We start from the raw sequence: 23,003 nt of genomic DNA, 5'->3' as shown, positions 1-23,003 counted from the left end.
TTTTCACTTTTGGTTTTATTGCTCATTTAAATTTGGCACTAATCAGGACTTTGGAAAGCCACATAAGCTCTCTGGTTTTAAGCTGTTTAACTTCAATCAAAGTTTGCAAGAAGGAAAAAAAAAGGCTAAGGATTATAAAATTTTGGGGAATATGTATTCACCTCTTTTGGATTTTTTAGCTTTTGCAGAAATATGTTCCACTATATAAAAGAGAACCTGAACTAACTGTAGTCCTTGTCTTTGATAAATTTCATAAACCAAATATTCCTAGGGGAATTGTTCCAGCATGGAAAAATCATTATCTTATCCCTAGTTCAGCAAATTCATTTTAAAGGGATAACTAAAACCAGCCTTGTGAGTTTCATAAACTTTGGTTCAACTCATCAGAGTGAAATTCTTACTACACAGATTCTAGAACAGTGTTTATCAACCTTGGTAATTTTCAGATATGTGGACTTCAACTCCCTGAATTCCCCAGCCAGCAAGCTTCAAAATTGCCATGCTTGAGAAACAATGTTTAGAGGCATGTAATGTTCTGAATAAAAGAAAATTTTGAGGACTCCAAAAAGAAAAAAGCAATTGATGTCTATCAGTTTGAAAAATGCTATAAAGCTCTGAATTCTGGGGCTCCTCTGATGATGTTAAAGTCTTGAAATGAGGAAGATTCAGAGCAATGTCAATCTGTTTTTGCATCTGTCCTTACACAAAGGGAAAAAACAGGCCAACCTATTGAAAATAGTGCCATAAAAAACAGAATAGAAACGCAAGTTAAGATAGGCAAGAAAATGGTAAATGAGCACCTGTCCAGCCTAGACGAGTTCAAATCGCCAGGACCAGATGGATTACACCCCAAGGTTCTCAAGGAACTGGCAGATGTGATCTTGGAACCACTGAACTATATTTTTCAAAGATCCTGGAGCACAGGGGAACTACCAGAGAACTGGAAAAGAGCTGATGTAGTTCCCATCTACAAAAAAGGGGAAAAAAACGAACCCAGGAAATTACAGACCTATCAGCCTGACCTCAATACCTGGGAAGATCCTGGAAAAGATAATCAAACAACGAATCAACAAACACCTAGAGGCAAACAAAGTCATTACTAAAAGTCAACATGGGTTTGTCAAAAATACATCATGCCAGACAAATCTTATTGCATTCTTTGACCAAGTGACAAAATTAGTGGATCAGAGGAATGCTGTGGACATAATTTACTTGGACTTCAGTACGGCATTTGATAAAGTAGATCACAACCTACTACTTGATAAGATAAAAAAATGTGGGTTAGGCAGCATCACCACCAGATGGATTCGTAGCTGGCTGACCAACCGTACTGAGCGTGTGGTCCTCAATGGAACTGCATCTACATGGAGAAAAGTGTGTAGTGGGGTGCCCCAGGGCTCTGTTCTAGGCCCAGTGCTCTTCAACATCTTCATCAACGATTTGGACGAGGGGATAGATGGGGAACTCATCAAATTTGCGGATGACACCAAGCTGGCAGGAATAGCCAACACTCCAGAAGACAGGCTTAAGATACAGAAGGATCTGGACAGACTTGAACACTGGGCGCTATTTAACAAAATGAAATTCAATGGTGAAAAAAGTAAGGTTCTACATTTAGGCAAGAAAAACCAAATGTACAGGTATAGTATAGGGGGTACCTTGCTTAATAGTAGTAACTATGAGAGGGATCTCGAAGTCCTAGTGGACAATCACTTAAATATGAGCCAGCAATGTGCTGCAGCTGCCCAACACAGTGCTGGGCTGCATTAATAGAGGGATAGAATCAAGATCATGTGAAGTATTAATACCACTTTACAATGCCTTAGTAAGGCCACACTTGGAATAGTGCATCCAGTTTTGGTCACTGCGAACACTAGAAAGAGTACAGAGAAGAGCAGAAAGATGATCAGGAGACTGGAGGCTAAAACATATCAGGAACGGTTGCTGGAATTGGGTACGTCTAGTTTAATGAAGAGAAGGACGAGGGGGGACATGATAGCAGTGTTCCAATATCTCAGGGGCTGCCACAAAGAAGAGGGAGTCAAGCTATTTTCCAAGGCGCCTGAAGGCAGGACAAGAAGCAACGGGTGGAAACTAATCAAGGAGAGAAGCAACCTAGAACTAAGGAGAAACTTCCTGACAGTTAAAACAATTAACCAGTGGAACAATCTGCCTTCAGAAGCGGTGAATGCTCCAACACTGGAGGTTTTTAAGAAGAGACTGGACAGCCATTTGTCCGAAATGGTATAGGGTTTCCTGCCTGAGCAGGGGGTTGGACTAGATGACCTCCAAGGTCCCTTCCATTTATTATTCCCAATAAATGTTTATTAAAAATCACTCCCCAAGCAAATATACAATCATCCAGAAACCCAGACAACATCCAGAAGGATCTGCTGGTTTCTCCTATCTTGGATAAGTTAGACCTCATGACTTAACCATTAAAAAATAATAATAAGCTCCTATTAAAAATGAAGGAATGAGACAGCAGTCAAATGAAGGCCATGCTCACTGAGAAGAACATTGATGCTTGTCAAGTTCGCCACCTAGATGTTCTTCTAGACCAGGGGTCTTCAAACCTGGCCCTTTTATGACTTGTGGACTTCAACTCCCAGAATGTTTCATCCCAGATTGTTTACTTGTTTCCATATGGCATAATTCGGTACCTTTGTGGTATATAACATCTCTTAATGTTGTTGTTGACTGTGGGAAAACTTTGAAAATGTCCAGGGTCTTCTCTCATCTGGAAAGTGTTTATTTTCGATCATTTTCAAAAATCGTCAATGGTGGAAACAATGCATTATTTATTTATTTATTTATTTAGAGTTCCACTACAGATAGTCCTTGACTTATGACCCTAATTGAGCCCAAAATTTATGTTGCTAAGTGAGACATTTGTTCATTGAGTTTGGCCCCATTTGACAGCTTTTCTTTCCACCTTTCCACAGTTGTTAAGTGAATCATTGCAGTTGTTAAGTTAATCATCTGGTTGTTAAGTGAATCTGGCTTCCCCATTGACTTTGCAAAGGTCGCAAAAGGGGATCACATGACCCTGGAACACTGCAACCGTCATAAGTACATGCCAGTTGCCAAGTGTCCAAATTTTGATGACGTGACCAGGGGGATACTGCAACGGTCACAAGTTTGACAAACTTTTTTCAGTGCCATTGTCGCTTTGATTGGTCACTAAATGAACTGTAGTAAGTCAAGGACTACTTTGTAGTTCCTAGATGTAGGCATAGTCAAGGTACATGTCTTAACTTTTAAATTTCTAGGGACATTAGAGGGCTCATGTAGGACTGTCCTGTCTTAAAAATTTAAGTATTGAAGGTGGTTGAGAATCTCACCTTATTATCTTGGTTTTTTTTACTTGGTGATTCTTCACCTGGACCTTTTGTTCACCTTTTACTTTTAAGATAAATTTAGATGTCAGATATCCATTAACAGCTCCACTGAGGAATTTTAAACATGACTAGCAGGCCTTCTTCACTTCTGCCTCTCAGTCTGTATTGGCGTCTTAAAATGGGGACTTATATGATTCTGATCCAGATCCATGGACCTCAGCCATGCTTTGTGGGGAACCTGGCATGGAAGAGCATTTTTCTTCCAAGGCAAGGGGGGAAAGAAGGAAGAGGTTCTAGATCAGGGGTCTCCAAACTTGGTAACTTTGTGGATTTCAACTCCCAGAATTCCCTAGCCAGCATGGCTAGCTGGGAATTCTGGGAATTGAAGTCCCCAAGACTTAAAGTTGCCAAGTTTGGAGACCCTGTTCTAGATGAAAAGCATACAGGAAGCAAAGGGTTAATATCACCCTGCTTCTCTGTTAAATCCTGATGCAGATCAACTTCTGCACCAGGACTAGAAATGATGGTTTCCTTCAGAAATTGTGTCACGTCTGGTTTGGCCCCTGAAAGGACACTAAAAAAAACTCATCTGTAAATGGTGTCTTTTTGCTCTGGGGGTTGTTGCTGCTGTGTTATCATATTGTCCTCTTCTGTTGCTTGTCTTTTATATGTTTTATGATCACTGCGGTATTGCAGATGTGGGCCCAGTTCGTTTTGCTGTAGGCTACCACGAAGTCGAGTAGTGGCATGCAAATTAAAATGATATTATCAGGTGTGCAAATCAACTATAATATATCTGGGCTTGTTGGTCGTACGTGCCAAGTCAGGATGTATATTATTTGCTCCCCTCTCGGTTTATGACGTTAATTGCACATACTTTTATTTATTTGTTTGAATCTTCGCCCTGCTCTCTTGCCAAATCCAGGGGGACAGGGTGTACTCTGCCTGAAGACTCCCTAGCAGAAAGTATCCTTTTGGACCAAGAAGCAGGAAAAATTGCTCGTAATTTTGCCTAGCTACACTGGTTTTGGTTCCTTAAGGCAACACAGGGATCTTCTTCCCCGTATCTGTGTATTTTCTGAATGATTACTCCACATTATCTGCGATTTCTTGCTTTGAAGCAGTAGCCTGGTAACCATAGGCAATCTAGCACTGCAAGTGAGCTGGCGAAGAGAGCATGTCTTTGTTCCATTTTCAACAGAGAAACAAGGGCGGTTGCCAAGAGAAGGTACAGATAATCCTCGACTTATGACTGATCACTTAGCGATGGTTCAAAATTACAATGGACCTCCCAAAAGCTACCTAGGACCCAGTTTCAAATTTACAATGCCCCCCCAGGCCCCCCCCAAAGTCCCGTGACTACATTTTGGGTGCTCAGCAACTGGCCCATATTTAGAGTGGTTTCCTTTGTCCTGTAGTCATGTGACTGTGGTTTATGACATTTTTGTCTGAAACCACCATTTATTTCTGGGGTTTTTTGTGGGGGGGGGCAAAAACCGGCCCATAGTGCAGAGTGAGTTTATTTCAGGGGTAGTCAACCTTGGCTGTTTTATGACTCGTGGACTTCAACTCCCAGAATTCCTGAGCCAGCTGCTCAGGTAATTTCTGGGAGATGAGTTTGAGATGAGTTGAAAGTTGAAGTCACGAGTCATAAACAGCAAGGTTGATACCCCTGGTTTATTTAATGACCACAACATTTGCTTAACAGCCAGCACAAAAATATGTGATAAATCGGTTTACAACCATCATGACTTTCTACCATAATTTACAGGCTGAATTATGGTTGTACGCTGAGGACTACGATAATCCTGTCACATTCAGAATACTCCAAGGCTACTCTTGGGGCTCTGGAAAGTGTTCATTCCCAAACTTAAGAGCTCCCCAAGTGGAAGAACCTTGGTTGGGTAGGTCATCCAGATGTTGCTATCAAATGACTTTTGATCAAAGAGTAACCAGTCTTGAACTTTGGGGGTGTTAAGTTTGGAAAGTGTGAGGGGAACGTTCCAACAAAATGGCTGTCTTTGCCCTTCATCGACTGGCTACCATCACTGATGTGGCTCAAAAAGTGAGGATATACGGTTCTTTAATGTCCTCTGGAACAAATGTTTCTCAACCGTGGCAACTTGAAGGTGTGTGGACTTCAATTCTCAGAAATCCCCAGGTGCCGCCATGCAGCCTGAGGAATTCTGGGAGTTGAAGTCCAACATCTTCAAGTTGCCAAGACTGAAAAAAATGCTGCTCTAGAATATTCTCTCCACCCTAAATCCCAGGTCTGTTTAAAAATATTTTTGGAGCAGGTGAGGGTACTTCTAAAGAAAGCAGTCAGTATGAGGAGCGGTCATAAGTCATTTTTTTCAGGGCTGCTGTAACTTTGAACAGTCACCAAACAAATGTCTCAAAGGTGCTTTTTTTCACAAGGCAACTGGAGTTTCTTGTTTTTCTTTGAAGACATTTTGCTTCTCATCCAAGAAGCTTCTTCAGCTCTGACTGGATGGTGGGGAAGGGAAGGATCCAGTCAGAGCTGAAGAAGCTTCTTGGATGAGAAGCGAAACGTCTTCAAAGAAAAACAAGAAAGTCCAGTTGCTTCCTGAAAATGCATCTTGGGACAACTATGGCTCAGCTTGGAAACCTCTCCCTTTCCCCTCAGCATGGCTGGCTCAGGAATTCTGGGAGTTGGAGTCCACAAGTCATAAAAGAGCCAAGGTTGCCTACCCCTGGCCTGGATGATTGAAAATCTCCATAGACGTTCACCAAACAAATGGTTATAAATTGAGGACTATTTGTACCCTTGTCTATTCCCAAGCTCTGATTGTTTGAGGTGAAGGAAACAGACTCGGTAGACCAATGATCTGACTCGCAATGTGGCAAAGCCTTGTGTTGCTTTGTTTAATTTTTCTCTATAGCACTAAAGGAAAACTCATTAGTCTGAAATTTCAGTGACAAATGAGGATGATTTTACCCTGATGGTAGAAACAAAGGAAGGTCTTTTAGAAACCTCGTGGAATCCTTTTCCTAGTGGAAGCACTCCTCCTACTTTTATTTCTGGTAAAACTGGTTTTATACAGGTAGTTCTCGACTCACGACCAACATTTCTGTTGCTAAGTGAGACAGTTGTATGTGCTTTTTGTCCCATTTTACGACCTTTCTTGCCACAGCTGTTAAGTGAATCACTGCAGTGGTTAAGTTGGTAAGTTGTGAAGTGAATCTGGCTTCCCCATTGACTTTGCTTTTCAGAAAGTCACTAAAGGAGATCACATGATCCCCGGAACCTGCAACCGTCATAAATATGAGTCGGTTGCTAAGCATCTGGATTTTGATTATGTGACCGTGGGGATGTGCAACAGTTGAAAATGTCAAAAACAGTCAGAAGTCACTTTTTTCAGTGCCATTGTCACTTTGGATGGCCACTAAATGAACTGTTATAAGTTGAGGACTACCTGTATTGCATCAAGAAATACCACATTCTTTAGATTGTGAACATTTGAGCAGCAGTTTTCTAGAATCTTAAGGGAATTTTAAGCATTCTCTTATTTGAAGTATCTTAAACAAGTTGGAGTTTTCAAAAAACTCCTATAGAAGTAAAGAAAACAGCAGTGGATATATTGCCAAGTTATATTTCTAGTGTTTTGTGACACCGCAATATCTATATACTTCTTCTTCTTGTGCCATATCCGTTATCGGACGTTGGGTATCATGTTGGTGATCCTGTTTTTATCAGCAGCCGCACAAAAAAGTGCTGCTGAGTTTTGTCCAAACCAGTCTCTTAGATTTTGAAGCCACGATGTTCTTCTTCTGCCTGGACTTTGTTTGCCTTCAATCTTTCCCTGGAGGATTAAATGGAGTGTGGCATATTTTTCTGGGTGTCGCATCACATGTCCGAAATATTCTAATTTTCAATTTTTAATTGTTTTGATGATTTCCCTTGGTTTTCCCAGGTGGCTTATCACCTCATTTCTGATCTTGTCAACCCAGTTTATACGTAACAGCCGCCTGTAAATCCATCTATATACTAGGAGTCTCAAGGCTGGCAACTTGTGGACTTCAATTTCCAGAATTCCTGGAAGTTGAAGTCCACAAGTCTTAAAATTGCCACAGTTGACAAACACTGCTACATAGCACTAAAACTCTCATTCTTAATTGGGCAAAACGATGTATCATAGGACAAAAGTTTTTAAACCAGGATGCTGTAAGTAGGCCAATTTACAGAATGTGTCCAAAATCTGGGACCAGTGACTTCCGTGGAATTGAAATTTGGCCAATGGTATAAAGCATTTTATGACATAATACAAAATGTAAAACATTTCCTGTGGTCAGTTCCTAATACTTGTTGTGCTATACAATTCACTATGGGTTATTTTCAAGGCAGACACATCTCTGAACGTCTCCCTGATTTTTTTAAGAAGTTAGAAACTCTGCTGTTGTTGAAAGGAAATATTTCTGAAACAATGACCCAACAGGTCACAAGTTCTCTAGTATTTAATAATAGCAACATTGCAAACAAAATTTATTCCTGGGTTTTTCCCCCCCCCTTTCTCCTGTGGGATGTGTTTGGCTTCATCCCAACTTGGCAGTGGACTTGATTTTTTTCTCTGGAGTTCAAGCATTGTGTTTCAGTCCTTGGTCATCCATTTTTCCACCTTTCTCTTGCACAAGGTGGATGGTCTGCATTTCTGTTGCAGGCTTGGCGATCCCTCCCTTAAACACTTGTTTAAAATATACACCAGAGACAAGCAACTGGTGCTTTACAAAAAGTTGAAAAACAACTTCAGCAGGAGGGTGGAGTAAGGGGATCGTTGTTGCTCAAACTGCTTTTGACTTACTTCATAATTAATCTGTCTTTAGAATTCAGCCCAAGTGGCTGAATGACTCAACCAACTAAGCCTGTTAAACAAAAACTCTTTTGCTTTTATGGAACAGGTTTTTGAATCAACCAGAGCTGGCTTTATTCAAGATATTCTCTATAGTCATAAGCCGTGGTTTGCAAACCACAGCACAACAAATCCAAAATCAAACAAACTGCATCTGTGCATTTGTGTAGCTATGTTGTTGTTATCTGTTCACAACAATGTGGAGTCACAGCTGCCAGTTTTTTAGCTGGTGCTGGCCTTCATACGCATCGAGCTCTTCCCAAGAACCGAGGATGGTGTAGTGTATGTGTGGATCCAAGCACTCATGCCTTTTCAATTGATAGGTGGAAATTTTGTCCATGTGCAGATTGTCTAAATGCCGGCCAAGGTTTTTTGCATTATTATTAAAATTTCTCTTAACATTTCACTCCTTTCTCATTGGCATGAAGCTCAGGGTGCAGTTGCTGCTAAATTTTGGTGGCAACCCATAGTAAACATTCTCGAACACATGAAGGCTGGAGTTCTGAAAACTATGACAAATGAAAAGCAATGGAAGATGCCATGCATTTAAAATGCATGGATGAACTTTAGGTGAAGTTAAACTCTGGTGCTATTTTGACACTGGTCTTTTAAGTTGCACTGGGTCAGTTTGTTCGTGTGTGTTTGGGACTTTTATGGGAGTATCCAGCTGGCCACTTTGTAGTGCACAAAATTTGTTTTATTTATTCAAATACTCAGTTTATTAAACAATTTACATACCTTCCCTTCCTTCCTTCTTTCCTTCCTTCCTTCCCTCCCTCCCTCCCTTTTTCTTTTCTTTTCTGTTTTCTTTTTTGTTTTCTTGACTAAAGCTCCTAGAACACTACACAAGATTGGAAGCACCCCCATCCTCAAGAATATTCATTTTGATCTAGTCCAGAATGCAGGCACGTAGGGACAAATGTATCATTATGACTTATTATCTGATCCCTTCAATTGGAGATGGAAACTCGAAAGTCATGGCATGCCTGTGTCATGCATATCTATTACAATAACATTCTTAAATCACTCATTTCACTGGCAGGAGTACTATGTCCATAATTTTAAGTTGTGAAATAGGCCTGTCGTAGCTGTTTCCCTGCCTGAGATCAAAATTCACTTGTCTGCTCAACCCTTCCCATCTTGTTTTATTTCAGAGGCCCTTCTGTCCGCTAGACTAAATACTTTTGCAAAATAAATTCTAAAGGCTAATAAGTATCATTTTAAAACCACACAAAGTAAGAAACATGACACCCCGTGAAGAGAAATATAGATTCTTTCGTACTCGGCATTCTTGCCCAAAATAAGGATTGTGATACTGAGGTGTGCTTTGGTTTGCATAAAACAATTTGCAACACCTCTTCCACAAGGTCGGCAAATGGGTACGATGAGGTGCACTCTTTTTCACAAGGCCTTAAATATTATTGGAAACAGGAGCAGATTAATTCAGCAGGCATTTCCCAAGATGGAAAAGCTTACAAGTAGTCCTCAACTTATGACCACCAATGGAAGCAGAATTTCTATTCTTAAGCAAGGCGGCTGTGAAGGGAATCGCGCCCAATTTTGCGATATTTTTTGCCCCGGTTGTTAAGCTAATGACTGCAGTTGCTAACTGAATCTGGCTTCCCTCACTGACTTTGCTCGCCAGAAGACTTCTGGAAGGGTCTTAAATGGTGATCACATGACCATGGGACACTGCAACCTTCGTAAATACATGCTGGTTGCTAAAAGCTCCAGCTTTTGATCATGTGACTGTTGAGATAATAAGAATAATAAAGTTGGAAGGGACCTTGGAGGTCATCTAGTCCAACCCCCTGCTCAGGCAGGAACCCCTATACCAGTGGTTCTCAACCTTTTTTAATGCCGCGACCCCCAACCGGTCGTAAGTCGAGGACTACCCAACCGGTCGTAAGTCGAGGACTTTCCCTGCCCGGGAGTGCCACGCATGCGTGGTGCCGCCCCCTGCGCCGGACGATGCGTAGCTGGCAAGCGGCAGTGACGGAGCAGGCTGACCACCGGCTGGGCCACCAGCTGGCCCAGCCCAAGGGAGGTAAGGCACCCGCTGGGCCCCACGTGCGCCAGAAACCCTCCCTGCACCTGCCGGCCTCCCACCTCCACCCCTGGCCCTCTTTTACTTACATTTTTAGTAGTTGCTCAGCAGGGAGGGGTGGAAACTTCCAGACAGCTCGCCTTCGCTGCAGACAACTTGCAGCACCGTTTGTAGAATGGGACTTTTGGCGGGCTCAGCAGGGCAGAGACAGCCTGGACAATTCCTATTGGCTTTTGAAAGCAAATAGAATTAGACTCTATTCAAGAGAGTCTATTCTATTGGCTTTCAAAAGCCAATAGAATAAAAGGGAGTAGCACAGCTAAGGAAAAGGGGGAAAAAATGGCGGACTGCGTTGTTTGGCGACCCTCGTGAAATGGTCATTCGACCCCAAATGGGGTCGAGACCCACAGGTTGAGAACCACTGCCCTATACCATTGGTGGCAAACCTATGGCACGGGTGCCAGAGGCGGCACTCGGAGCCCTCTCTGTGGGCACACGTGCCGTTGCCCCAGCCTTGCCTCCCCCCCGTGACCCCCTCCTCTCCAGCAGCCCCCCTGAAGGAGAGTCGCCCCCGAGTGTGGCCCACATAGAGCAGCCCAGCCAAAGATATGGCAGCCAGGCAGCGTAGATAAGACTCTGCCCTCACACCCCATCATGCAGTTGATGCTGCAGGGCACGAGCAGAGGGTGTGGCCTCCATAGCGCTGCTGGGCTGCCTGGGCGATCTGCGGTGGGCCCTGGAGGCGGTGAGTGGTCCTGTGGACAGACATTTGAGCAGCAGATTTCTAGAAAATCTTAAGTGTAGTCTTAGTATTCTCTTATTTGAAGTGTCTTAAACAAGTTGGGAGTTTTCAAAAAACTCCTATAGAAATAAAGAAAACAGCAGTGGATATAATTGCCAAGTTGCAAGCCACTTTTTATAGTGTCGGAACTTCAAACGGTTACTAGTTGTAAGTTGAGGACAAAATTATTTCACTAGCAAGGTTTTCGATGTATCCCCTTAGAAGAAGTGTGACGGATCTGGCGTTGTGAACCGGCGTAGTTACTTCTGAAGAATAAGCCACATCCATCAAGGAATTCTGGTTTAGCGTTCCTGCAAAAACTAGGAATGTTTCCCACTAGCTTTTGTGCGGCTGTTTGTAGAAGAACGTTATTATAAACATTTTTGCCTCTCAGGATCCAACTTTGAATGACATTTGATTAAACAACTAAAAGCATAGTTCGTGAGAAAGCAGTAGAGTCAGCCTCTTAAATTTGTTGGGATTAAGCCATGTTTATTGGCAGATCGCAAATCTGCATCTCCCCAAATGACTTAAGTACTTGAAGCAATTCCCAGTTCTGTGCTGAGTGCCTTTCCTGTATATAAAAAGGCATAACAATGTCTACGCTTTAATTTTGAGAATTTCTAAAGGGACCTGCCGGGACTTTTCTTCCAGTTTGACGTTCATTTTAGTCAGCTTTTATCAAAGGACACAAGAGGCATTCAATGTCTGGATTTTAATAAATCCCAGGTGTGCAATGCAATGAAAATCAGAAATGCTAGCTGTATTGAACTTGACAAAGTCAGAGTACCATGCAATGAATTACATTTGGCTGCACGGATCTTAAGTGGAAACATCTGTGCGGTTAAATCTGAAAATCAGCTTCTTTGCCCCCTTATGTATAAATTTGTATGCATGTAATAGGAATAGTGGAAATGTAGAGTTGCTCTATTACAACCTTTAAACAACTTTTTATTTGCTTGGTTGGCTGTGCAAGAGCTCTGTAACACACTTGCAATGTAACGCAATAGCTTGCAATGTAACACAATAAAGCTTGCAATGTAACACAATAAAGAAATTTGCAATTCAGATCTTGTACTAACCAGAAATTAGGTAGTCTTCAACCTATGGGTGGAATGGAGTCTGCCCGACAAGGTTGTAAATCATGATGGTTGTAAATCGGGTCACCCACGTGACTGACCCAACATTACAACTTTTTCTGTGGCAGTCCTTAAGCAACCACAGTGATCATTGTTGAACCCCTGGTTCATTAAGGGCCAGTTTTGCTGAATATTGAAAGTAAATGCTGGTTTTTGGCAAAACCATTGTAAAAGGCAGTCACGTGACCGTGGGATGCTACAAACCACATAAATGTAGCTCAGTTGTTGAATGCCTGAAGTGCAGTCATATGACCACAGGAGTGTGTCAGGCACAAACAACCAGACCCACACATGAATAATTCAATTAGCTGTTTTATTGCTCAGGAATATACACAGGAATCTTCTCAGACTAAAGGTTTGTACCTGGGTGAATCTAGAACAGGGGTAGGCAACCCAAAACACTCAAAGAGCCACTTGGACCCGTTTCCCACCAAAAACAAAACACCGGGAGCCGCAAAACCCTTTTGATATATAAAATGAAGATAACACTGCATATATCCTTCTTTACCTTTATTATGGGTGTGTGTGTGTGTGTGTTTGTGTATGTATGTGTGTGTGTGTATGTATATACACACACACACACACATTAAAAATAAAAGTAAAAATATGACTCTTGGGAATATCCATACTATTAAAACAATGATCACCAAGAGAATGCTTTAAGAGAATAAAATTACATACACACACAGGTAAAAAAAGGATATATGCAGTGTTATCTTCATTTTAGATGTCAAAAGGGTCTCTCTCTCCCTCCCTCTCTATCTGCCCTTGGTCTACCACTCTTCTTCCCCCCCCACACACTCTCTCTCTCTCCCTCCCTCCCTCTCTCTTTCTCCCCCCTCTCCTATCTGCTGCTCACCTGGCAAGCTTCAAGCTGTTGTCCAACAAGCTCAGGGATAAGCAACCTTGTCTCTTTTATGACTCATGGACTTCAACTCCCAGAATTCCTGAGTCAGCCTAGCTGGGCTAGCTAGCTCTCTCCTGCCCTTCCTGCTTCCTGCAGAGACGCAGCAAAGGGAGGAGCTCCGCACAGTAAGCTTTTCAGCTCCTCAGAGAACACTGTGAGTGCACTCTCTTTTATACACACACACACACACACACACACAGAGAGAGAGAGAGAGAGAAAGAGAGAGAGAGAGAAAAGCAGGGAAGCGCAATTGCCTCTCTCTGTCTCTGTCTCTGTCTGAAAAGGCAGAGGAGGCTGGGAGCCACAGGGGAAGGCTCAAAGAGCCGCATGCGGCTCCGGAGCCGCAGGTTGCCGACCTGTGCAGGTTGCCGACCTGTGATCTAGAACTAAGGAGAAACTTCCTGACAGTTAGAACAATTAACCGGTAGAACAACCTGCCTCCAGAAGCGGTAAATGTTCCAACACTGGAAGTTTTTAAGAAGAGACTGGACAGCCACTTGTCCAAAATGGTATAGGGTTTCCTGCCTGAGCAAGAGGGTTGGACTAGATGACCTCCAAGGTTCCTTCCAACATCATCATCATCATTATTATTATTATTATTATTATTATTATTATTTTATTCTTTTATATTATGGTCATCGGCACAGTCACCAGATTTCAGACTGGATTTGGCATTTTGTCCTACCTTCGAGTCCGTCCCCAACACCTGGATAGGCATATGTGGATGTTTGATGGTATTACATGTTGTCGCAGGATGAAGTCAGTACTAGTAGGCTGCCTTTTGCATTGACTTAATATAGCGAATTTGTCAATGCCGAATGGTGTTAAGGGGTACTCCGTTGTTTTTGGGATTGCCCAAGGAGCCTATGCTATTGGACTAACCATTAGCTTCGTTTGCACTGTCTTTCTATTTCTATTTGTGGTCTCTTATGTGTTAATCTTCTCCGGCTGCTTTTCCTTTCTCTTTCTATTCTCTGTCTCCAGGGCACTGCCCGACTCCCCTATCCAGACTTTTTTGTCTTTCTTATCGACAATTGTTAAGTCTGGGGTGTTATGTTGCAGGTGCTTGTCTGTTTGAATTCTGAAGTCCCAGAGCAGTTTAATTTTATCATTTTCTATGACTTTCTCTATTTTATGATCCCACCAGTTTTTGCTTACAGGATGATGATGATGATTATTATTATTATTATTAACCTTCTGAGAAGCAAAGTCAATGGGAAAGCCCGATTCACTTAACAACTGCACTGATTCATTTAACTGTGGCAAGAAAAGTTGTAAAATGGGCCAAAATTTTCTTAACAACTGTCTCACTTACCCACAAAAATTTTGGGTTCAGTTCTGGTTATAGGCCTGTAATCTCATCCTATTTTCCCCTAAGATTTGAAGATAGTGCAGTGCGATAAGCAATCAAAGTGAAATTTGTAGTTATTACATCATGAGAAACTTCTTTTTCCTACAGGCTGAGATTAATAGTAATGAGATCATATTCAAGATTACGATTTCAGATTTCAACAGCGGGACTTTTAAATTCCTTCCAGCTGTATCCTGCCCTCTGTGAATTAGTGGGGCAGAAAATCCCCCTCCCGCCCACCATTGGCTCCCTTTATCCCCACTGTGCCCAGGAAAATGTTCTCTATAAGAAGGGATCTATGGCAATGGCCTTTACCAGTACTGGGGAAAGTTTCAATCATTCTTACTCTCTAATAATATCAACAGAAATTGTGAGAGCCCTGTTCATTAGTAATAGTAATAATAATAAAGTTGGAAGGGACCTTGGAGGTCACCTAGTCCAGCCCCCTGCTGTACCAGTGGTGGCGAACCTACGGCACGGGTGCCAGAGGTGGCACTCAGAGCCCTCTCTGTGGGCACGCGCATCGTCGCCCCAGTCCTAGGCCTTCAGTTGGGTTTTATAAAACCTTTTCTCTTTAGGCCTCCACCACCGTGTGCAAAAAAAAAAAAGGTTCAATCAATCAGTCAATTTCAACTTCTCACGGGAAAAAAAAGATCTTGTAAAGTTGTAATTGATTGATTAAACTTTTTAGTCCCACACAGTCTGCTATTACCACCGCAGCCACGCCCACCCAATGGGTCACACCCAGCCAATGGGCCACATCCAGCCGGCACCCAACGATGCATAAGTGAGTTTTCGGTTGCAGTTTGGTTCACCATCACTGCCCTACACCATTTCAGACATATGGCTGTCCAGTCTCTTCTTAAAAACTTCCAGTGTTGGAGCATTCACCGCTTCTGGAGGCAAGTTGTTCCACTGGTTAATTGGTCTAATTGTCAGGAAGCTTCTCCTTAGTTCTAGGTTGCTTCTCTCCTTGATTAGTGTGTAAAGAAGGGGTCCGCAAATTCTTCAGCTCATTAACCTCTCCCCCATAAAGTTTCAGATTGTTCATTGATTCCCAAACACTTATTATATGAAAATAAATCAATACATATTATTTTAACAAATAGTACTACAAATAATAATAATATAAGAACAATCCGGTGGAGAGCCAGTTCGGTGTATAGGGCTGACTGAGAAACCAGGAGACTGTGAGTTCCAGTTCCGCCTTAGGCAAGAAAGTTGGATGAGTTTAAGCCAATCACGCTCTCTCAGCCCAATCCATCTCACAGGGTTGTTATGGGATAGAATTTCCTGACAGTTAGAACAATTAACCAGTGGAACAACCTGCCTCCAGAAGTGGTGAATGGTCCAACACGGAAGTTTTTAAGAAGAGACTGGACAGACATTTGTCTGAAATGGTATAGGGCAGGGGTAGGCAACCTTGGCTCTTTTATGACTCGTGAACTCCAACTCCCAGAATTCCTAAGCCAGCATGGTTCAGCTTGGAAACCTCCCCCTTTCCCCTCAGCATGGCTGGCTCAGGAATTCTGGGAGTTGAAATCCATGAGTCATAAAAGAGCCAAGGTTGCCTACCCCTGGTATAGGGTTTCCTGCCTGAGTGGGGGGGTCGGACTAGATGACTTCAGTCCAAGACAGAGCTTTGGGAAGTCCTGATGTAAAGAGAAAGGCTGCACTAGTTGAATTTCTGGCTTGAGGCACCAACGCATCTTAACCAGAGAGGACTTTTTCCCACAGCTTCTGTTCATTGCAAGAGATTTTAGGCAGAGCAATAAATAAAGAGCCTGGGAGCTCTTGGTTTTATTAAAAAGCAGCTGCTTTTGTAAGCTGTGTGTATCAGAAAAGAGGCTCCAGGGCTCCTGTGGTTTTGGATTGTTTTTTTTTTTTTAACACCACAGACCAGCCCTTCTCCTCCCACAAGGTGAGCAAAAGGTGGAGGAAACTCCATCGTTGTTTGGGCTTCCAGCCTCCTTTAACCAAGCAAGGAGGCCTTTCCAGAACTAGTCAAGTGAGTTGCAAGGCTTTGCTCCTGTGGGCCTCTCCCTGCTGGTGCAACCTTGCTTGGTTACAAATCCGATGCATTTGTCCCATTTCTCTACACCTCTCCCCCCCCTCCACTTCACCTCCAGCAAGTTGCCTTGCCAGATGTGGGGCTGCCCCAGCTCGGGTTGGGCTGCTACATTTGGGCTGCTACATTTGCTAACGGGATGCCTGAGCGACAGACCGAGTTGCGCCCGCGGCCTTAGCCAGTTGATTCTTACGTAGCGGAGGAGTGTGGGGTGTTTTTGCAAAGGGGAGAAATGTGGGGGGGTGGTTTGTGAGTTATTTCCTCTCTTTTGGCTGCATGCCAGCTTTGGGGGAGGTTCCCCCTTGGAGTGGGGTGCACGGGAGGAGGCCCCGGCTGTTACTCAAAGCAAAGACCGACCCTGGATTGAAAACACGGAGGAGGGAGGGCAAAATTTCTCCCCCACATTTGTTTTTTGGGGGGTGGGGTGGGGTGAAGTTTAGAGAGCCAAACTGGCTGATCACTCTTACTTCTGTGGGGGGGGGAGGGTCTCTGCTTCTCCCCTTCTCCCTTTCCACTCTCTGTCCCACTCTCCTTCTGGCCAGCGTGGCCAGAGCATGACCAACACCCACACAAACGCGCGCGCGCACACACACACACACACATCTCTTGGCAGGCTGACTTCCTGCCAAAAACTGCTACCCCTTTTCCGGGCCTGCCGCTACCATAGCAACGACCTCCTTGCAACCCAGCCTCTCGCCAAGCGACAGAGAGGCACCCAGAGGGAAGGGAGGGGGAGCCCACCGAGAAAGAATGAGGGGGAGTGGGTGTGCGTGCTTGCACCCCCTCCATCTCCCTTCCCCTCCCCCATGAAAGCTCGCACACAAGCCTAGGTTTGCACAAGCGGCCCGTTTAACCCTTCCTCTCCCGACGCTTGCAGGGCTGAGCATCCGGAGTTCGCAAGAGGAAGAGCCGGTGGACCCGCAGTTGATGCGCCTGGATAACATGCTCTTGGCCGAGGGGGTGGCTGGACCCGAAAAAGGGGGTGGCTCAGCAGCGGCAGCAGCAGCAGCGGCGGCGGCAGGAGGGGTGTCCCCCGACAACTCCATCGAGCACTCGGATTACCGCAATAAGCTTTCGCAGATCCGCCAGATCTACCATTCGGAGCTGGAAAAGTACGAGCAGGTAAGAAGACCTGAGGACAGGCACTTGTGTGTGTGTGTATTTGTGTGCGTGGACGTGCACATTTAAAGGGATTTGCTCTTGATTTTTGCTCTCTGCCAAATTCTTTGGTTTGCACACGTTTAGGGCAGTAAACCGTTTTGATCCTGCCATTGATCCCCTTGTATATATATTTATTTTTAAATTACATGGAGATAGTCATATATGATGCCATTTTGGGGACAAGTGGAGGAAATCTATGGTGCTGAGAAAGATGGAAAGGAGGGAGAGAGGGAGAGAGAGAGAGAGAGAGAGAGAGAGAGAAAGAAAGAAAGAAAGAAAGAAAGAAAGAAAGAAAGAAAGAAAGAAAGAAAGAAAGAAAGAAAGAGAATAAATAGCAAAGCAGATGAACCTGATTACAGTGATGATGATGGAGGCAGTGTTGAAATTAAGAATCCATACAAAGGATAGTATTGGGGTCTGGTCCCATTATTCTGGAGAAAATCTACACCCGTGGTTGTTAGGAGTCAACACTGGCTTGATGGCACATATGCAATACATTTTATTTATTTATTTAAACCAATGGTAAAGCTAGCCATATCAAACTCTGGGCAGCTTCCAACCAAGAGTTAAAACAAAATCAATAATAAAACGACATAATGCACATACCTGTTAAAACATTAAATATATTAAGTGTTCAGTGTATAAACCTATAATGAAATATTATCTGCAACATTAAGTAACTATCAAAAGCTGGCACCAAAGTTAATTTTCCACATGCAATTCCTCGGTCAGTCCTCTCGCTCACCTCATCCTATCCCAGGGATTGAGGGAAAAAGCAGGCCTTAAGATCTTTTCAGAAGGCGAGGAGGAAGATGGAGGCCTGCTGAACTTCAGGGAGAAGGGAATTCCATAGGGCAGAGCCTGCCATGGAAAAGGCACCTTTCCCACCTCCCATACGATGCAGTGTTTAAAGGAAGGGACTAGGAGCATGTCCACCCTATCTGAACTGGTAAGACTGGTCGATGCCCTTAGGACAGTGGTGGCGAACCTATGGCACAGGTGCCAGAGGCGGCACTCAGAGCTCTCTCTGTGGGCACGCGCGCCGTCGCCCCAGTCCTAAGGCCTTCAGCTGGGTTTTATAAAACCTTTTCGCTTTAGGCCTCCACTGCTGTGTGCAAAAAAAAAAAAAAAAGGTTCAATCAGTCAATTTCAACTTCGCGAGGAGGGGGGGAAGATCTCACAAAGCTGGAATTGATTGAATTTTTTAGTCCCACCCAGTCTGCCATTACCGCCGTAGCCACGCCCAGCCAATGGGCCACATCCACCCAGCACCCGACAATGCATAAGTGGGTTTTGGGTTACAGTTTGGGCACTCGGTCTCTAAAAGGTTCGCCATCACTGCCTTAGGAAAAGGCAGTCCTGCAGATAACCTGGCCCTGTAGGCCTTTAAAGGTAATAGTTAGTACCTTTTTTGGGGGGGGGGTAAAGTTTTTATTGGTTTTTTTTCATACAATTCAATAGTATTTATTCAACAATACAAATTTAATCCCTAATCCTTTATTCTTTTCTCCAGCCACGATAAAATAAGTCCCAAGTTTGAAAGTATTGTTTCTTCTTTTTCTTTCAACCTCATAGTAAGTCTGTACACTTCCGCACATTCTAGTATTTTTTTAAAATTATTTCTTCCTCTGGTGGTATTTCTTCATTTTTCAAATATTGTGCGAATATTATTCTTGCCGCTGTTGTTGCATGTAAAATCAAATAAATATTTTATTTATCAATCTTTTCTGGCATTATACCTAGTAAAAAAAGTTCAGGTTTAAAATCTATAGGTTTCCCAACATCTTTTCTAGTCAAGTATGTATTTTTATCCAGTATCTCTTTGCTTAAAACATGTCCACCATACATGATAATAAGTGCCTGACTTATGTTTATATTTCCAACATCTATCTGACATATTTTTAAACATTTTTGCTAATCTTGCTGGTGGCAAGTGCCATCTATAAAACATTTCATATAGGTTTTCTTTATAAGAAGTTGACATTGTCAGTTTATAATTTCTTTCCCAAAAGTTTTGGCATTTTTCTAAGTCTATGTTATATCCAAAATTGCTTGCCTATGTTATCATTGTTTCTTTAACTGGTTCATTTTCCATTTTCAGATTCAATAAATAGTTATAAATTAATAGTAATAGCCAGCACCTTGAAGTGCACCTGGGTAGAAACTGAGAGCCAGCCCAACTCATTTAGTGCAGGTAGTCCTTGATTTACAACAGTTCATTTAGTGACTATTCAAAGTTACAATCACAGTGGAAAGAAAGTGACTTATGACCATAGTTACAACCTTGGTAGAATACCCACGATGGTGTGATCAAAATTCAGACGCTTGGCAACTGGTTCATACTTATGACCATTGCTGGGTCCCAAGGTCATGTGATCCCCTTTTGCGACGTTCTGAGAAGCAAAGTTGATGGGGCGGCCAGTTTCACTTAATAGCCGGGTTACTAACTTACCAGCTGCAGTGATTCAGTTAACAACTGTGGCAAGGAAGGTCGTAAAACGGGGCAAAACTCACTTAGCCAATGTTTCACTTAACAACAGAAATTTTGGGCTCAATTTTACAGGCCACAAAGACTACCTATAGAGAAGTTACTTGGGGAAACTTAGGGAAATACATCACTGCGTGCCATCATCCCATTCCATCTGATCTTTATTTCTTTTGTTTATTACATTTGTTGGCCACCCATTTTACCATAGGTCAGGGGTAGGCTCTTTTATGACTCGTGGACTTCAACTCCCAGAATTCCTGAGCCAGTATGGCTCAGCTTGGAAACCTCTCCCTTTCCCCTCAGCATGGCTGGCTCAGGAATTCTGGGAGTTGAAGTCCACGAGTCATAAAAGCGCCAAGGTTGCCTACCCCTGCCATACGGTAATTCTGGGCAGCTTGCAGTGTTAAAAAGGATAGAACTATACAAGACATGCATATTAACATGAATAAAATGCTATAAAAATACAAATGATCAACCCTAACTAAAAGTTGGGGAGGGAGGGTGTGGGATGGGCAGGGAGGGAGGGAGGTGGGATCTGTTATCAATCTGTCAACCACCTCCAGTGTGATACTCCTCTCCCATTGGAGCTCCAGGCCAACTCCAGGCCAAGTCAGGTCTTTAAGCATTTACAGAAAATCAGGAGGGTGGGATCTTCAAGGACAGCCCTATGTAGAGTTCATTGCAGTACTCCAGACAGGAAGTGACCATGGGCAAGGATTCCCAGTCAAGGAAAGGGCAGAATCAACATAACAGACAAATCTGTGCAAAGTTTCTCCCCCCCAACCCCAGCAAAATAAATAAATAAAAATTCGGGGGAATTCTTTTTAAAAAAAAAATCTAAATGGATGAATGGAAGAGATATTTATATAGATGAAGGCTTCTGATAAAATCTAAGGAAGGCTGATAGTCCCCCCCACACATAACAGTACAGATAGACATGTACTGTAGTCACGGATTAGATGTTCTTCCTTTGTGGAACAGTGTTGCTTAAAACCCGGGTGTCTAACTCGATCGCATCACGTGACGTATTGTGACTTTTTTTTTGCCTTTGGGGAGCCGGGGTGGGCATGGCCTGCGCATGACGCATCCAGCCCACGGGCCGCCAGTTTGACATCCCTGGCTTAAAATGAATACTGGCAGTCCTCAGTTTACAACCACAATTGAGCCCAAAATTTCTGTCGCTAAGTGAGACAGTTCCTTAAGTGAGTTTTGCCCCATTTTATGACCTATGGTCATACCTCGAGGACGACCTGTACATAATGGAAGCCTTTGCATGATAGTGTCGCTGCCTGCAGGTCACTTTGCTTAAGGCAATGGTTCTCAACCTTTTTAATGCCGCGACCCCCAACCGGTCGTAAGTCGAGGACTACTCAACCGGTTGTAAGTCGAGGACTACTCAACTGGTGCAGCACCGTTTGCAGAACGGGACTTTTGGCGGGCTCAGCAGGGCAGAGACAGCTTGGACAATTCCTATTGGCTTTTGAAAGCCAATAGAATTAGACTCTCTTCAAGAGAGTCTATTCTATTGGCTTTCAAAAGCCAATAGAATAAAAGGGAGTAGCACAGCTAAGGAAAAGGGGGAAAAAATGGCGGACTGCGTTGTTTGGCGACCCCCGTGAAATGGTCGTTTGACCCCAAATGGGGTCCCGACCCACAGGTTGAGAACCACTGGCTTAAGGGAATGTGGGAAAGACCTAGGGAGGCTGGGCCAAGAGATGTTGCGGTCAGATAACGGGCAGCATAGCCTGCCGTTGGATAGTGGGTGGGGCAAGAAACGCAGAAGAAACCCTCCCTAGTTTCTCAGACTGTAAAGGAGGGACAGAGATACACTTTCAGACTTGCAAGCTTCTATCTATCACAGTGATGGTGAACCTTTTGGAGACCCCCAAAAACTGGCCCCGCCCCTGCTCCACCCCCTGACCCGCCCCCACCCTGCCTGCCTGCCTGCAGGGCCACTCGCCGCCTCCAGAGCCCGCCGCAGATTGCCCAGCAGCGCCATGGTGGCCACACCCTCTGCCTGGCTGCCATGTCCTTGGCAGCGCTGCTCTGTGCAGGCCGCGCCCGGGGCGACTCTCCTCCAGGGGGGCTGCTGGTGAGGACAGGGTCACAGGGGGAGGCAAGGCTGGGGCAACGGCACGTGTGCCCACGGAGAGGGCTCCGAGTGCTGTCTCTGGCACCCGTGCCATAGGTTCGCCACCACTGATTTATCATGTTGCTTTACAATAAAGAAGAATTAGCTCCTCTGTAATCCCTGTCTAATTTAGCTTCTGAAGCCGACATTTTGATGTCACCATAATTTGCTGCAAATAATCCCACCTGGTGACTTATTTTGTACTGAATAATAATAATAATAATAATAATAGTAATAATGTTGGAAGGGACCTTGGTGGTCATCTAGTAGTCCAACCCCTTGCTCAGGCAGGAAACCCTATGCCATTTCAGACAAATGGCTGTCCAGTCTCTTCTTAAAAACTTCCAGTGTTGGGGCATTCACCGCTTCTGGAGGCAGGTTGTTCCCCTGGTTAATTGTTCTAACTGTCAGGAATTTTCTCCTTAGTTCTAGGTTGCTTCTCTCCTTGCTTAGTTTCCACCCCGTTGCTTCTTGTCCTGCCCTCAGGCACTTTGGAGAATAGCTTGACTCCCTCTTCTTTGTGGCAGCCCCTGAGATATTGGAAGACGGCTATCATGTCCCCCCTCGTCCTTCTCTTCATTAAACTAGACATATTTATGTCTTTTCCACTTTTAAAGAATTAACTCAATATCCACTTCCTTGGAAATTTAAACAGGGACTTCATCATCACCTTTATTTATGTACCTGCAATTCATGCTGCATATTTATATATTAATTTAAG

General features: G+C 43.7%; 1 protein-coding gene across 3 annotated transcripts in view; it reads left to right on the top strand.

The window, feature by feature from the left end:
* Window positions 1-23,003, top strand: part of PBX2 (PBX homeobox 2) — a 42,624-nt gene that overhangs the window by 5,627 nt on the left and 13,994 nt on the right. For all 3 annotated transcript variants that reach the window (XM_039336582.1, XM_039336583.1, XM_039336581.1), the window contains exon 3: window positions 17,380-17,624. In XM_039336582.1, coding sequence (XP_039192516.1) covers window positions 17,380-17,624 — 245 coding nt within the window. The remainder of the gene's footprint in view (window positions 1-17,379; window positions 17,625-23,003) is intronic.

The sequence above is a fragment of the Crotalus tigris genome, unplaced genomic scaffold (genome assembly GCF_016545835.1).
Source record: "Crotalus tigris isolate CLP2741 ecotype Arizona unplaced genomic scaffold, ASM1654583v1 scf7180000017666.379230911805:20528666, whole genome shotgun sequence".
In the NCBI taxonomy this organism is placed as follows: Eukaryota; Metazoa; Chordata; class Lepidosauria; order Squamata; family Viperidae; genus Crotalus; species Crotalus tigris.
This window is presented reverse-complemented; position numbering and strand designations above follow the sequence as displayed.